The 14,162-nt window shown below is 45.7% G+C and overlaps 1 protein-coding gene across 4 annotated transcripts in view; it reads right to left on the bottom strand.

Annotated features, from left to right (window-relative positions):
* LOC121464234 (U2 snRNP associated SURP domain containing) overlaps nucleotides 1–2,338 on the bottom strand; it is a 56,704-nt gene extending 54,366 nt beyond the window's left edge. For 2 of the 4 annotated variants that reach the window (XM_041677000.1, XM_041677001.1), the window contains exon 1: nucleotides 2,262–2,338. In XM_041677000.1, coding sequence (XP_041532934.1) covers nucleotides 2,262–2,306 — 45 coding nt within the window. In that variant the 5' untranslated portion in view covers nucleotides 2,307–2,338. The remainder of the gene's footprint in view (nucleotides 1–2,261) is intronic. The other 2 variants (XM_041677002.1, XM_041677003.1) reach the window with 1 other exon arrangement.
* Between the last annotated feature and the right edge of the window lie 11,824 nt (nucleotides 2,339–14,162).

The following is a 14,162-nucleotide window of genomic DNA, read 5'->3' as shown; positions in this document are numbered from 1 at the left end:
CAATGTGTATCCTGAAATTTTGAAAATCAAGCGCTATTTCCTTTAAAAGGAAAAGGGAGCTGGAAATGGTTAACATATACCTATAATCCCAACTCTGGGAAAATGGAGGGAAGGAGAAACAGGATGCTGAAGGTTATAGCGCAAGCTCAAGCCAGCCTGGGCTACAGGAGTCACTGTCTCAAAAACCTAGCAGCCAGGTGTGGTGGCACGTGCCTTTAACCCCAGCACTCTGGAGGCGGATCTCTGCGAGTTTGAGGCCAGCCTGGTCTGCCTAGTGGAGTGAGTTCCACAACAGCCAGAGCTACACAGAGAACCCTGTCTTAAAAAAAAAAAAAAAAAAAAAAAATCTGTAATAAGATGAGAAAAGTTGAGGGCTCTAGAGATTAAGCAATGTGCCTTAATATTATCACAAATATATTTAATTACCAAGTCAGGATTTGAATCCAAATGTCTTGTTTGTTTTCAAAACCTATAAGCTCGCCACTCAATCACAGACAGCACCTCCACACTGGTGGAGAAACCATGGCAAAACTCTGAACCTTGCAGACACCAGTAAGGAACCTGTTAGCAGCCGGGCAGCACTCAGGAGGCAGAGGCAGGCCTGGTCTACAAGACAGGACAGGCTCCAAAGCTACAGAGAAACCCTGTCTTGGAAAAACAAACAAACAAAAAAACAAAACAAAAAAACGAAACCTGTTAGCAACACCTAAAGGACTATAAGCTGAAAAAGGCACTAAAAGAAAAATCAACAAGCCACTTAATACTTAAAAGGAACAGCTCCGCATTCACTGCCATGAGAAGTATTCTTTCAGAAGGAAGTCTGAACACAGACATACTTTGAAAAGTTTTCAATATATCCCGGCCTCAAGTGAAAAAAAAAAAAAACAGAGCGTTTATGGAAGAGGCTGGCTTTAACAACAGCCCACCAATAGAGTGAGAAGTTGTTTTTGCCATGGGTCTGAAAGAAGGCTGGCAGCATGAGGTAACCCTTTCTTCACCTTCTCCCCAAGAAAGGTGGAGGGGAAATCTACTTGAGAGAAAGGAAACTTACAGTCAAGGTTTGGTGTAAGGCATCCAAAACTGCTCCCCACCATAGTTTCACCTAACTAAAGAACGTCTAGCTATATGCAAAGTAAATATGGGGCAGTCACTCAGCGAAATGGCAAAAACCAAAATTTCAGTCTTATTAAAAACATCAAGTATTCAACGTGTTGTTTCTCAAATGAAACATCAAATACAAGACTCTTTTTTCTGTAAACTTAATGACTTAGTAATTGATAATCATACACTTTTAAGTCCCTAGACTCTTTAAAAGTGTTATCCAACTTGGGGTCTGTGCATTTGATGCCGCACAACTGCTTTATGGCGGTACTTACTTATCACCTTTAATGCTAAGTTGGGGGATGAGAATCTCAAAGCAAAGTAATACAGGACAAAAATAAAATAAAAATAAAAAAGGATTAAACGCCCTGGGCAAGATGGCAACTAATACCAGATATTGCACAGCCTTCCTAACAAACGACTTTCACAGCTCAACCGTTTCCCCAGCAGTGCCCTGGGCTCCCGGTAAACTCAAATGCGAGGTACTATTCATTGGGCACTTTCCAGTTCTACGGTAGTTTTCCTTCCCAGCAGAAACCCCACACAGCGATGGAGACCCCCAAGTCTGCGGCCCTCAAGAGTGGCGCTCACTTTCCACTTCCTGAGAAGTGATGGAAAAGCCACATGTGGAGCCCCAGGCACAGAGACCGGCTCCCTCCGCACGTCCCACCCCGAAGCCCCCACTTGCGACCGTGCTGGCTCAGTTCCTCCAAGGTATGAGAGAAACTGAGTAAGGCCAGGAGCAAGTGAGACCCAAAATAAAGAAGGTGGTGGTGAAGGAGAGGAACAGACACTTAAGATCGGGAACATTCCCGCCTCTCCCAGGCGCTAGCCCGCGGCCTCCGAGCGCAGCAAGCTGCGACACAAGGACGCCGAACCGATATTTCAACCGCTTGTCTGACTCCCCCCAAAGCCAAAAGAGAAGCGAACCCCGCTCGCCACCGCCCCCAGGCACGTTAGTGTGGGACTGGATCCCAGCCGGGACGGACGCGCGCTCTCAGGCCTCTCAACCTGCGCACCTTGGTGCAGCGGTGCCAGGCCCACCGTGGCGACCAGGCCTCAGGCCCTCGCCCCAAAGAGCTCTCGAAGGCCACAGATTTCTGGAGGGCCCAGAGCACAGGAAAAGACCAGAAGACGGACGGAAATCTCTAAGAAACTACCTTTGAACTGGCCTTCTGAGATCCGCCTGGCGTTTTGTCGGCCATCTTGAGCTTTGCTCCTCCTTCAGCGGAGGCAGCAGCGCGGGTGAGTCGAGCACCGAAAGAGCAGATCCCCGCCAGAGACCTGCCAGGCTGAAGAGCCGAGTGCCGAAATCAAGAACTCAGCCGCGCCGCGGTACAGCGTGACTTCCGCGTCACGTCGCGTCGTGCGCCCCGCCCACTCCTCCCGTCTTCCGGTGAACTGCGGTGTCTGGTCACGTCACGCGGCCGGGGAATTTAGGGAATCTCCTTGACCCGACTTTCAAGGCCAACTGATAGTTCAGGCCTTTTCTTTCTCGAGCCAACCGGCGTTCGAGGCGAGCGGGTTCTACTTCCTGGGGCGGGAAGGAAGCTGCTCCTTAAAAGAACTGCGGTAGCCGCGTGGGCCGAGCGTCTCTCGGCTCAGAAAAGAATTAAATCTGCCGGTCGGGACATTTGTTTGCGCCACGGCCCCTCGGGAGCTCAGATTTGCAATCTGCTCAGGTTAAAATGGTGAGCAGTCACCTAGTGTTGGGACTGCAGAGTTGGGAAGAGGCATTTGGCCCAACCTGAGAGTAATCGGATTAGAAACTGTTTTAGGATGTCTGAGTATGGTACCTACAGAGACTGAAAGGAAAAAAAAAAAAGTCGCGAATAGAGACAGTGTTCTAAATCGAGCGTATGTATAAATTTTATTTTTTTTTATTTATTGTTAACTTCGTAGTGCAGGCACGCCATAACAACCGCGCTAAGGTTAGAGGATAATTTGCAGCTTGGGATCCGGGGATCGAGCTCAAGTGGGCGGATTTCCTTTTACCCTCGGAGCCATCTGACTGCCAGTGTCTATTTATTTCTTTGGAGCACAGTTACAAAAGCTGCGCAGCGGAAGATGGCTTTAACTGCTGATTCTCTTGTCTCAGCCTGGGGTCCTGGAGTTAACAGTCTTAGGCCACCATACCCCTGGTTTTTGGTTGCTTTTCGTTTGTTGGTTGGTTGTTTTTTTTGTTTTTTGGTTTTTTTTTTAATTTTTTTCTCGGTTTTTCGAGACAAGGTTTCTCTTTGTAACAGTCCTGACTGCCCTGTCCTGGAACTCACTTTGTAGACCAGGCTGCTCGAACTCACAGAGATAGCCTGCCTCTGCCTCCCAAGGGATCAAAGACGTCTGGTCTGTTTTCTTTGTTTTGGTTTGTCGAGACAGGGTTTCTCTGAGCCCTAGCTGTCTTGACGTTAACTTTGTAGACCTTACTGGCCTCGAGCTCAGAGATCCACCAGCCTCTGTGAGTCAGGGAACTAAAGGTGTGCAGTTGAGCTTGTCATTCTTTGAGAGTTGGTTTTTGTTCGAGACAAGGTTTCTCTGAGCCTGCCCTGGAACTTACTCTTGTAGACCAGCCTAACCCTAATCCCTGACTGCTGGGATTAAAGGCGTACACCGCCGCCACCCGGCCACTTTGAGAGTTCTTAATCAGGCTCAGGATTCAAAGGAAAGCTTACTTGAGGTCAGTCTGGAATCAAGTGGGAAAATGGAAGGGTATCCGGCTAGAAATAGTTGAAGTGAAAGCCTTATGGAATATGTCAGTACCATTCATTGTACAGGTCACCATAAACATCAAGTTGACCAGGAGTAGGAAGGGGATAGGAACAAGTTCACATAGTATGCCCGGGTAAGATCTGCCTGTCTCTGCTTCCTGAATGCTGAGATTAAAGGCGTGTACCACTATTACCCCACGAGCCCTGCTGTTTTTAGTATATAAAAGCCTGCACAGCGTTGTGACTTACAAAAACTGGCAAATATAACACTGTACAAAACTTGAGAATAAGGACAGCAAACAAGCAGATACTTGAAAGTAACCCTTGCTGGGCGGTGGTGGCACACATCTTTAATCCCAGCACTCAGGAAGCAGAGGCAGGCGGATCTCTGTGGTAACCCTGTACATAATTGATGCTGAAGAAAGGACCAGTAGGGGTGGAAGCTGAAAGAAAATTAGCTCTGAGTTGTGGGAATGGGGTGAGGGGACAGCTGGCAGATTCACAGAAGCAACATTTACCATGCAGAAGTTGAATTTTGTTTTTTGGTTGATGGGGATTTGGTGAAGGGGGGGGGTCAGAGAAGTACTTAGAATAGGGGGCTATTTGTTGGACCCTCTAAAAGGATCAATAGAATCTGGTGCCAGGCAATGAGGGGTAAACTAGCAGGGCAGAAAGGGTAGAAGCCATAATAATAGCAAGCCAATGATTAGAAAGTAACAGTTGCCACATATGAAAGGACAATAGAATGCTGTTCTGTACCTTGCAGCCCAACTGAATTTATTTCCATCCTCAGATCCTCTCTCTTCAGTTCTGAGCCTCTTCTCTCAGTCTGACCCTCACTTGTAATTGAAATCAGTTAATGTTTTACTCTCACTAAAGATACCACTTCCTTTGGGAAGATTTACAGACTTCCCTCTCCAGCCAAGCCTGTTGGAAACCTGTTTCTGTTTCCATGGGAACCTGTACTTTTCCAGCTAGAGTTTGCCACATTAGATCTTAATTGTTTCGTTTAGGATTAGAAAGTGAAATAATGTCCAGGCGTGGTGGCAGGTGGATCTCTGAGTTGAGGCCAATCTGGTCTACAAAGTCAGTTCTAAGACAACCATAACTACACTGAGAAACCCTGTCTCTGAGGGGAAAAGAAAGAGTAAAAATGATCGCCTGAGCAGAGGAAGGCTTGGGAGTTCTGGCAGTTCCACCAGTTGCCTTGACTGTATGAATATATGCAGCTCCTCAGTCAAACTCCCAAACCCCTAGTTTTGAAAATACTTTTTACTTCAGAAAATCACAACCAGTCAAACTGCAGGGTTGTGGAGCCCATTCTCAATGGATACATCTGCAAAACACCTGAGGCTTTGGGAACACTGCAAAAGAGCAGGCAGAATGACTGTAAGAGCCAGAGGATCTGCGTTTGGCTGTGACGTTGTAATATCAGAAACTACACCCACAGTCTCACAATGTGACTGCCCTAAGCAGGATGACACCAATGGACATGCCAAACTGGACAGAGCTAGTTCCAGGACAGGCTCCAAAGCTACAGAGAAACTGTCTCAAAAAACAACAAAAAAAAAAAAACTTTGAAATCATATTTATAAACAGTTTAGTGCATTTAAACCATGTCATCTTGGCCTGGCTATTCAAACTACAAACTCAGGAGACTGACTCATTAAATTATTCCAAGTAGACTCATACATGAACCTCAAATACAGAATTTGATTACTGTTAACCAGGGGCTGCACATGAGTAAAAAGCACTGTACAATTCTCTGCACTTAGCATTGCTGCTCTACCATGACAGCAAACACCACTTTCGTCTTCCTCGACTGTCAGCTTTCCTGTCCTCCTCACAGGCATCCTCTGTTCAGTTTCCCCTGCAATGGCCCTTTTGGTCAGAAGTTGCAAAGTAGTACCGACAACAGACCATCAAAATATTTTATTTAGCTTACTCAGATTTTTTTCTTTGAAATTTGACCTAATGTTTTTACATAAAACTCAGATTTTCTTGGAAAATGGACAAGCCTAGCAATTCTGTGGGACAGTCGCAAACTGAATAAAAAGTGGGAAAAGAGAAAGTGAGCTGAGCACTGGCATTCCTCTCTTCCCCACTCCCACTTCCTAACTGAGGGGACAGTGTAACCAGACACCTCACACTCCCACTGTCATGTGTCCCTGTTAGGATGGATCGGATCACTTCCAACTTTGAGCTAAAATGAAACCTTTCTTCCCTGAGCAGCTTCTGTCTGGAATCCTGACACAGCAACGAGAAAACTGACTGTATATTGATGATTTCAAATGAACACAGAGAATGTAGGGGCTGTGAGAAGGTGTTAAGGAGCGCCAATGGTAAATGTCCCTGCTAAACAGGGCTGTGTGAAGATGGCCCAAGCTGAAGAAACAAGTACAGAAGCTCCTACTCCGGACCTATAAGAATCAGCAGTGTGGAAGGCAGAGCAGGAAGGCAGGTGAAAGCAGATACAGTTTCCTATTGCTGCTATAACAAATAACTACCAAGTCTGGTTTATTAGCAATACAAATTTACCATCTTACTGTTCTGGATGTCAGAGGTCTAAAAAGTGTGGGCAGACCTGGGTTCGTTTTGAGGGTTCTGGAGGAGAATTTATCCCTGCTTTTTCCAGCTTCTGAATGAAGTTCACCTACAGTCCTCAGCTAGTGGCCCAACGGAGAGCTGGAGAGCTTCAAAGGCAGCAGTACAGCATTTTCTAACATGAGTACCTTTGTGAACCCATGATCACTGTGACAATCCAAGATTATCTAAAGGGACTTGTCCAGCCACAAAGACCTCTTAGGATGTATGCTAGAATATTTGCATGTTCTGGGGACCATTTGAAGAGCCCTGCTCTAGTCCACAACAGCTATAGTGAAATCTCCGTATCTATATTTTGTCCCTGGCAAGCATGGCATTTGAACCCTAACCAGAGAACTAACATGGAATGGTCCTAATCAATACAGTCATTTCTAGTCATCTAGGTTCTGAAATCATTACTAGAAAACTCAGTGGGTGTAGCACCTGCACTACGGGACAGTTCGTGAGCTGGGAAAGAGGCTGGAGATTTGAACACATACATACACAGAGACATGGGGACATGGGTTATCCTTGAACCAAGAATGCCCACTTTATTGTGCTCAGGGGCAGCTTATATAGGGCTCTGGCCACACCCCAGCTCTCAGGATCTTCCAGCTGCAGACTCATCAGAACCCACTCCCCTGCCATCAGGGTCTCGTGCTCAGAGCAGCTGCAGGCTGCCAGAGCAGAGGAAAACAAGTTGTTTACAAGAAACTCGGGTGGGTGCATCCCTCGTGGTCCCGACTTCTTTGCTCATGTTCTCCCTCCTTCTGCTCCTCATTGGGACCTTGGGAGCTCAGTCCAGTGCTCCAGTGTGGGTCTCTGTCTCTATCTCCATCCATCACCAGATGAAGGTTCTTAGCCAAGAGGATAACTATATGTTTTTCCTTGGGTTCCCCTTCTTACTTAGCTTCTTTAGATTCACCTATTGTAGACTCCGTGACCCTTATTTATGGCTAGAAACCAATTATGAGTGAGTACATCCCATGTTCATCTTTTTGGGTCTAGGATACCTTACTCAGGATAGTGTTTTCTATTTCCATCCATTTGCATGCAAAATTCGAGAAGTCATTGTTTTTTACCGCAGCGTAGTACTCTAATGTGTAGATATTGGGAGCTCAGCAAGACCAGCTGGACTGTGACTGAAAAAGCATGGGATAAAACTGGACTCTCTGAACATGGCGAACAATGAGGGCTGATGAGACGCCAAGGACAATGGCACGGGGTTTTGATCCTACGTAATGTGATGGCTTTGTGGGAGCCTAGCCAGTTTGGATGTTCACCTTCCTAGACATGGACGGAGGGGGGAGGTCCTAGGTCTTACCACAGGGCAGGAAACCCTGACTGCTCTTTGGACTGGAGAGGGAGGGGGAAAGGAGTGGGGGGAGGGGGAGAAGGGTGGGAGGAGGGGGAGGGAAATGGGAGGCTGGGAGGAGGTGGAAACTTGTTTTTTTTTTTTTTTCTCCTTTTCTCAATAAAAAAGAAAAAAAAAAAAGAAACTCGGGGTCTGGTGGTGTGCATTCCCCAACAAGTGGATCAAAGATGTGTTCCAGCGAAGATGAGAAAAGACAGGCTGGTGTCATCAAAGGGCCTACTGGGATCAAAAGGACACAATATGGTAAGAGTGTTGGAGCTGGAGTCCGAGATACACTCACTGCTGTATCTGAAGGACCTCGACCAGGCTAAGTACCACACAGAGAAGCAATAAGCATTGTTATCAGATTAAATCAGCACCAGAGAAATGTCGTGATGGGCATTGCTGAATCTCAAGGAATGCGGGTTCAGTTTATGTTTGCATCACTGGGAGCTGGAGACATGGCTCAGAGTTAAGAGCAGTGACTGCGCCTCCAGAGGGCCTGGGTTCAGTTCCCAGCATCCACATGGCCATTCACAACCTTCTGTAACTCCAGTTTTAGGGATCTGATGCCCTCTTCTGGCCTCTGTGGGCCATGCACATGGCTCACAGACATCACACAGGCAAAATATTCACTCATACACATAAATAAAATCTTGTAAAAATTTTTTTATTGTATCTCTAAGCAGGTAAAGGCACTTGGTGCTGAGCCTGGTGACCTGGACTGATCCCTGAAACCCACCTGATAGAAGACAAACAACTCCTCCCAAGCTGAGGCATGTTCATATGCACATATAAAAAAACCACATACATACATACATACATACATAAATGTAATAAAATTATAATTTCATCTCTGAGAGCTGGGGATGTGACTCAGTTGGTAGAGTGCTTGCCTAGCATGCACAAAGTCCTGAGTTCAACCCCCAGCCCCACAGAAACCAGGCACTTTAGCATATGCCTATAATCCCAGCACCTGGGAGGTGAAAGCAAGGGGATCAGAAGTTCAAGACTAGGCTGGGCTACATGAGACCCTACCTAAAACAAACAACAAAGGGGTAGTATATGTAAGGACTGAATCACAGAACTTGATACAAGCCTTCCAGAGAAAGATGGAGACCTTGACACCTGACTATTTTTAAAAGGTCAAATAATGCTAATTTGAAACAATTGAAAGTCTCCATATACAAACAGTACAGACCTTCTCATCAATTTACAACCTTTTTTTTCACCCCAAGAATGATGGGATTTCTACATAGACAGGCTATATAGACTTCGGGTGCTGCCTTGCCACATAGCATCATTGCTAAGGGCAGAGAAAATAAACCACCCATTTTCAAGACAGGGGCTCTCTGTGTAGCCCTGGCTGTCCCGGAACTCACCCTATAGATCAGGCTGGCCTCGAACTCAGAGATCTGCCTCCCAAGTGCGGGGATCAAAGATGTGTGCCCCCACCACCCGGCTCTCTTTCTTAAAATGGAGACCAGGCTGGCCTTGAACTCACAGAGATCTGCCTGACTCTGTTTCCTGAGCACTGGGATTAAAGGCGTGAGTCACCACCCCAGCACCCCAGCAGGTTTTCTGTGAAGACACCAGGAACGTCTGGGAGAGAGCCTGATCTTGACGTGCTCATTGTTCCAAGTCTGAATCCTAATAACCTATCCTTGTCGGCCAAGCTTTCAGTGAGTAAACTGGGTCTGTTCTGAGGCTGGAAAAATAAATGTGCTTAAAGGAAAATAGCTTAAAGGAGGTTAGATGTGTGATGTTAAAAGAAAAAAAGAGACCGAAAGCACACTAGCACAGGTGTTTATTTAGAAACGTCTGTAAGAGAGTCAGGGTAGCAAAGCTATGTGAGAGACCAGGGAGGACCCAGCAGTGGGGCCTGTCCTACATCTCCACTGGCTACATCCAGCAGGGTAGCCCTGTTTCCTGAGGAAGCAGAGGCTCTGGGAGGAGACAACTGCCTTCAGGCTGCCAGCCATCATTCTCCCATTTTCATCCCTACACAATTAAAATCAAGTCTCTGTTCCCTGTTCCCATCAGCCTCTGGCAGCCAACACTTATCCTTGGATTCTACACAATCATTGCAAACACCACATGTAAGTAGATTCTTACAATAGTCATCATCATCATCATCATCATCATCATCATCATTATTATTATTATCATTTGTAACCAGAGACTTCTCTTTCATTTCCCAGCTGCACAGACCAGAATAATCACACAAAAACTATATTAACTAGTGAACACAGCTTGGCCTATTAGTTCAGGCTTCTTACTAACTAACTCTTACATCTTAAATTAACCCATCTCTATTAATCTATTTATTGGCACAAGGCTGTGGCTTACTGGTAAGCATCTGGCGACTGTCTCCTTCAGCAGCTACGGGCATCTCCTTGACTCCGCCTACTTTCTCTTTACATGTCTTCCAGCCTGGCTATATTCTGCCCTACTATAGGCTGTAGAAGCTGAACTTTGAGGCATGGGAAAGACAGAGGCTGCAGGGTAAGAGCCTAAGATCCTCCAGCTGTCCTTCATGTTGCAGAGCTTTTTCTACCATCAGTCAGCTTCTCCGTGTGTCACATGGAGAAGTGTTGGCTAACCGTTCCCTCGCTAAACTCTACCCTGCAGCCTCAAAGATCAGGAAGAAAACCAAAAATGGCTAAAAGTGCAACATTTCCCAGGTAAATATTCAACGTGATTTGATAGCATCTAGCGCCAGATCCCATGGAGTTTGAATCTAATAAGACGACTATGCAATACTGCTAAGAAAGACAGCAACCTCGACAAGAAATGTCATCTCAGGCTATGTCACTAGGACCAGAGGGCTCCCCAGGTACACCAGGGCCCGCGCTGAAGGCGCCTTACCAGTATCTGTGTGTGTTCTTTATTTTCTAGCATCATCATCACTATTATTTTTTTATCACTATTATTTTGAGAAAGCATATCACTGTGTAGCCTCAAACTCCTGATAATTCCCCCAGCCTAGCCTCCTACCTGCTGAGGTTGCAGGTGGGAGCCACCATTTGCAGCTTTTATTTGAATAATAGGAAAAATAATGTCTGGGTAAATCCAGATCCAACTAAAGAAATAGCAGAGTCCTGTTCCTCCTTTAGCCATTAAAAATCAAATGTTCCTATTCGTCCAATCCAGGAGCTTTGAAGTTTAGTCTTTCACTTTTCCCATATCGCTGGAATTTGTAGAGAGATGCTGTGGATAAGGCAGACAGCCCTTGCTTTGGGTTTGCAGCTTGGTTCAACCGCCCCCTACTGGCAATTTGGCCGTAGTCATCAAAATGTAAGGTACATGCTGAGAAGCCACCCTGTGGCCAAAGACCCAAAGCATCCGAGGGTCTGCCAATATGGGACTTTCAATTATGGCCACAAATCCAAAGAATGCTGTGTGGAATGGGCTTGAGATGGCACGCCATGTCAAAGTGAGGGGGTCTTTCCGAATGATGTGGAAACTGTGCAATGGCATGAGGAAAAGTATGGAAGTGCAAAAAAAAAAAAAAACAAAAACAAAAAACTGCAGTACACACGTGGCAGGTGGCCCCTGATGGCCTCAAACAGACCACAACAACAGTGACAGGCTGTCCTTCCAAGATCAGCTTGGCTTCTAATCCTGGCTTCTTGTCCTGCAGTTTCTGGTCCCCCGCCCCCTTCCCCTTGCTCTAATGTAGCCAGTTCCTGTTCTTGTGCTCCTATTGAGAGGCCCATGGAGCAAAAACCTGAAGGAAGGCTCAGGCCAAAAGTCAGAGACCAAACGAAGCTGCCTGTCCAATCGCCTGTGAGGAGCTCTGCCCTGTCCGCAGGGGACTCAGCAGACCTACAGAGAACCCGCACCAGCTGGCAGCCTGATGCCAGCCTGCCTTAGGAAGCCCTCATCAGAGCCAATTCAGCCCTGAAGTAGGAGGAATGCTTATTGTCTGGCACTAATAAAATGCTGGGTAATTTGTTATACAACAAATCGCCTGATGTGATGTAACAGGTATATTTGTGAACGCATTCATGCAGTTTATTCCTTTTAATGCTGGAAACTCTCCTTGTCTCTAGGGAAAGATTCTGGGACTCGGGTGGCGGGACATACAGTTGCTCACTGTAAACCTTCTTCGCTGTTTATTTGGGGATATGTCATTGCGTCAAATGAAGACAAAAGCCACATTTTTTTAAATTTATTTATTTATTAAAGATGTCTGTCTCTTCCCCGCCGCCGCCTCCCATTTCCCTCCCCCTCTCCCAATCAACTCCCCCTCCCTCGTCAGCCCAAAGAGCAATCAGGGTTCCCTGCCCTGTGGGAAGTCCAAGGACCACCCACCTCCATCCAGGTCTAGTAAGGTGAGCATCCAAACTGCCTAGGCTCCCACAAAGCCAGTACGTGCAGTAGGATCAAAAACCCATTGCCATTGTTCTTGAGTTCTCAGTAGTCCTCATTGTCTGCTATGTTCAGCGAGTCCGGTTTTATCCTAGGCTTTTTCAGACCCAGGCCAGCTGGCCTTGGTGAGTTCCCGAAAGAACATCCCCATTGTCTCAGTGTGTGGGTGCACCCCTCGCGGTCCTGAGTTCCTTGCTCGGGCTCTCTCTCCTTCTGCTCCAGATTTGGACCTTGAGATTTTTGTCCGGTGCTCCAATGTGGGTCTCTGTCTCTGTCTCCTTTCATCGCCTGATGAAGGTTAATATTCAGGAGGATGCCTATATGTTTTTCTTTGGGTTCTCCTTCTTATTTAGCTTCTCTAGGAACACTAATTATAGGCTCAATGTCCTTTGTTTATGGCTAGAAACCAAATATGAGTGAGTACATCCCATGCTCCTCTTTTTGGGTCTGGCTTACCTCACTCAGGATAGTGTTTTCTATTTCCATCCATTTGCATGCAAAATTCAAGAAGCCCTTGTTTTTTACTGTTGAGTAGTACTCTAATATGTATATATTCCATACTTTCTTCATCCATTCTTCCATTGAAGGGCATCTAGGTTGTTTCCAGGTTCTGGCTATTACAAACAATGCTGCTATGAACACAGTAGAGCATATACTTTAGTTGTATGATAAGGCCTCTCTTGGGTATATTACCAAGAGTGGTATTGCTGGGTCCAGGGGTAGGTTGATCCCGAATTTCCTGAGAAACCGCCACACTGCTTTCCAGAGTGGTTGCACAAGTTTGCATTCCCACCAGCAATGGATGAGTGTACCCCTTTCTCCACAACCTCTCCAGCAAAGGCTATCATTGGTGTTTTTTATTTTAGCCATTCTGACAGGTGTAAGATGGTATCTTAAAGTTGTCTTGATTTGCATTTCCCTGATCACTAAGGAAGTTGAGCATGATCTTAAGTGTCTTTTGGCCATTTGAACTTCTTCTGTTGAGAATTCTCTGTTCAGCTCAGGGCCCCATTTTATAATTGGGTTGATTAGCCTTTTACGGTCTAGTTTCTTGAGTTCTTTATATATTTTGGAGATCAGACCTTTGTCAGTTGCGGGGTTAGTGAAGATCTTCTCCCAGTCAGTGGGTTGCCTTTATGTCTTAGTGACAGTGTCCTTTGCTTTACAGAATTCTTCACAGATCTGGAGAAGACAATAATCAACTTTATATGGAAAAACAAAAAACCCAGGATAGCCAAAACAATCTTATACAATAAAAGATCGTCTGGAGGCATTACCATCCCTGACTTCAAACTCTATTACAGAGCTATAGTATTGAAAACAGCTTAGTATTGGCATAAAAACAGAGAAGTCGACCAATGGAATCGAATAGAAGACCCTGACATTAACCCACAAACCTATGAACACCTAATTTTCGATAAAGGAGCTAAAAGTATACAATGGAAAAAAGAGAGCATCTTCAACAAATTGTGCTGGCAAAACTGCATGTCAACCTGTAGAAGAATGAAAATAGATCCATATCTATCACCATGCACAAAACTCAAGTCCAAATGGATTAAAGACCTCAATATCAGTCCGAACACACTGAACCTGATAGAAGAGAAAGTGGGAAGTACTCTACAACACATGGGCACAGGAGACCACTTCCTACGTATAACCCCAGCAGCACAGACATTAAGGGCCTCATTGAATAAATGGGACCTCCTGAGACTGAGAAGCTTCTGTAAGACAAAGCCACATTTAAGTAATTAGACAATGGGAAATAATTACTGTTGGTTATGGGTTGATCTGCAGTCATCGATTCTCAGGGGTATTCCTGAACTGGTGTGTGTGTGTGTGTGTGTGTGTGTGTGTGTGTGTGTGTGTTTTACCACCACCTTTCATAATTCTTGTGTTTCATTCTCTTTTGCTTTTGAGATAATGTCATACTAATGTATGACAATGTAGCCCACATTAGCCTTGAACTCACAACCCTACCCATCTCAGACACTAGAATTCTGGGATTACAGGCAGATACTACTATGCCTGGATCACTATTCACAATT

This window comes from Microtus oregoni, unplaced genomic scaffold (assembly GCF_018167655.1).
Source record: "Microtus oregoni isolate MIOR12 unplaced genomic scaffold, Mior012 000028F_ref0000031, whole genome shotgun sequence".
Taxonomy (NCBI): Eukaryota; Metazoa; Chordata; class Mammalia; order Rodentia; family Cricetidae; genus Microtus; species Microtus oregoni.
Note: the sequence above shows the minus strand (reverse complement) of the source record. Positions and strands in the feature narration are given on the sequence as shown.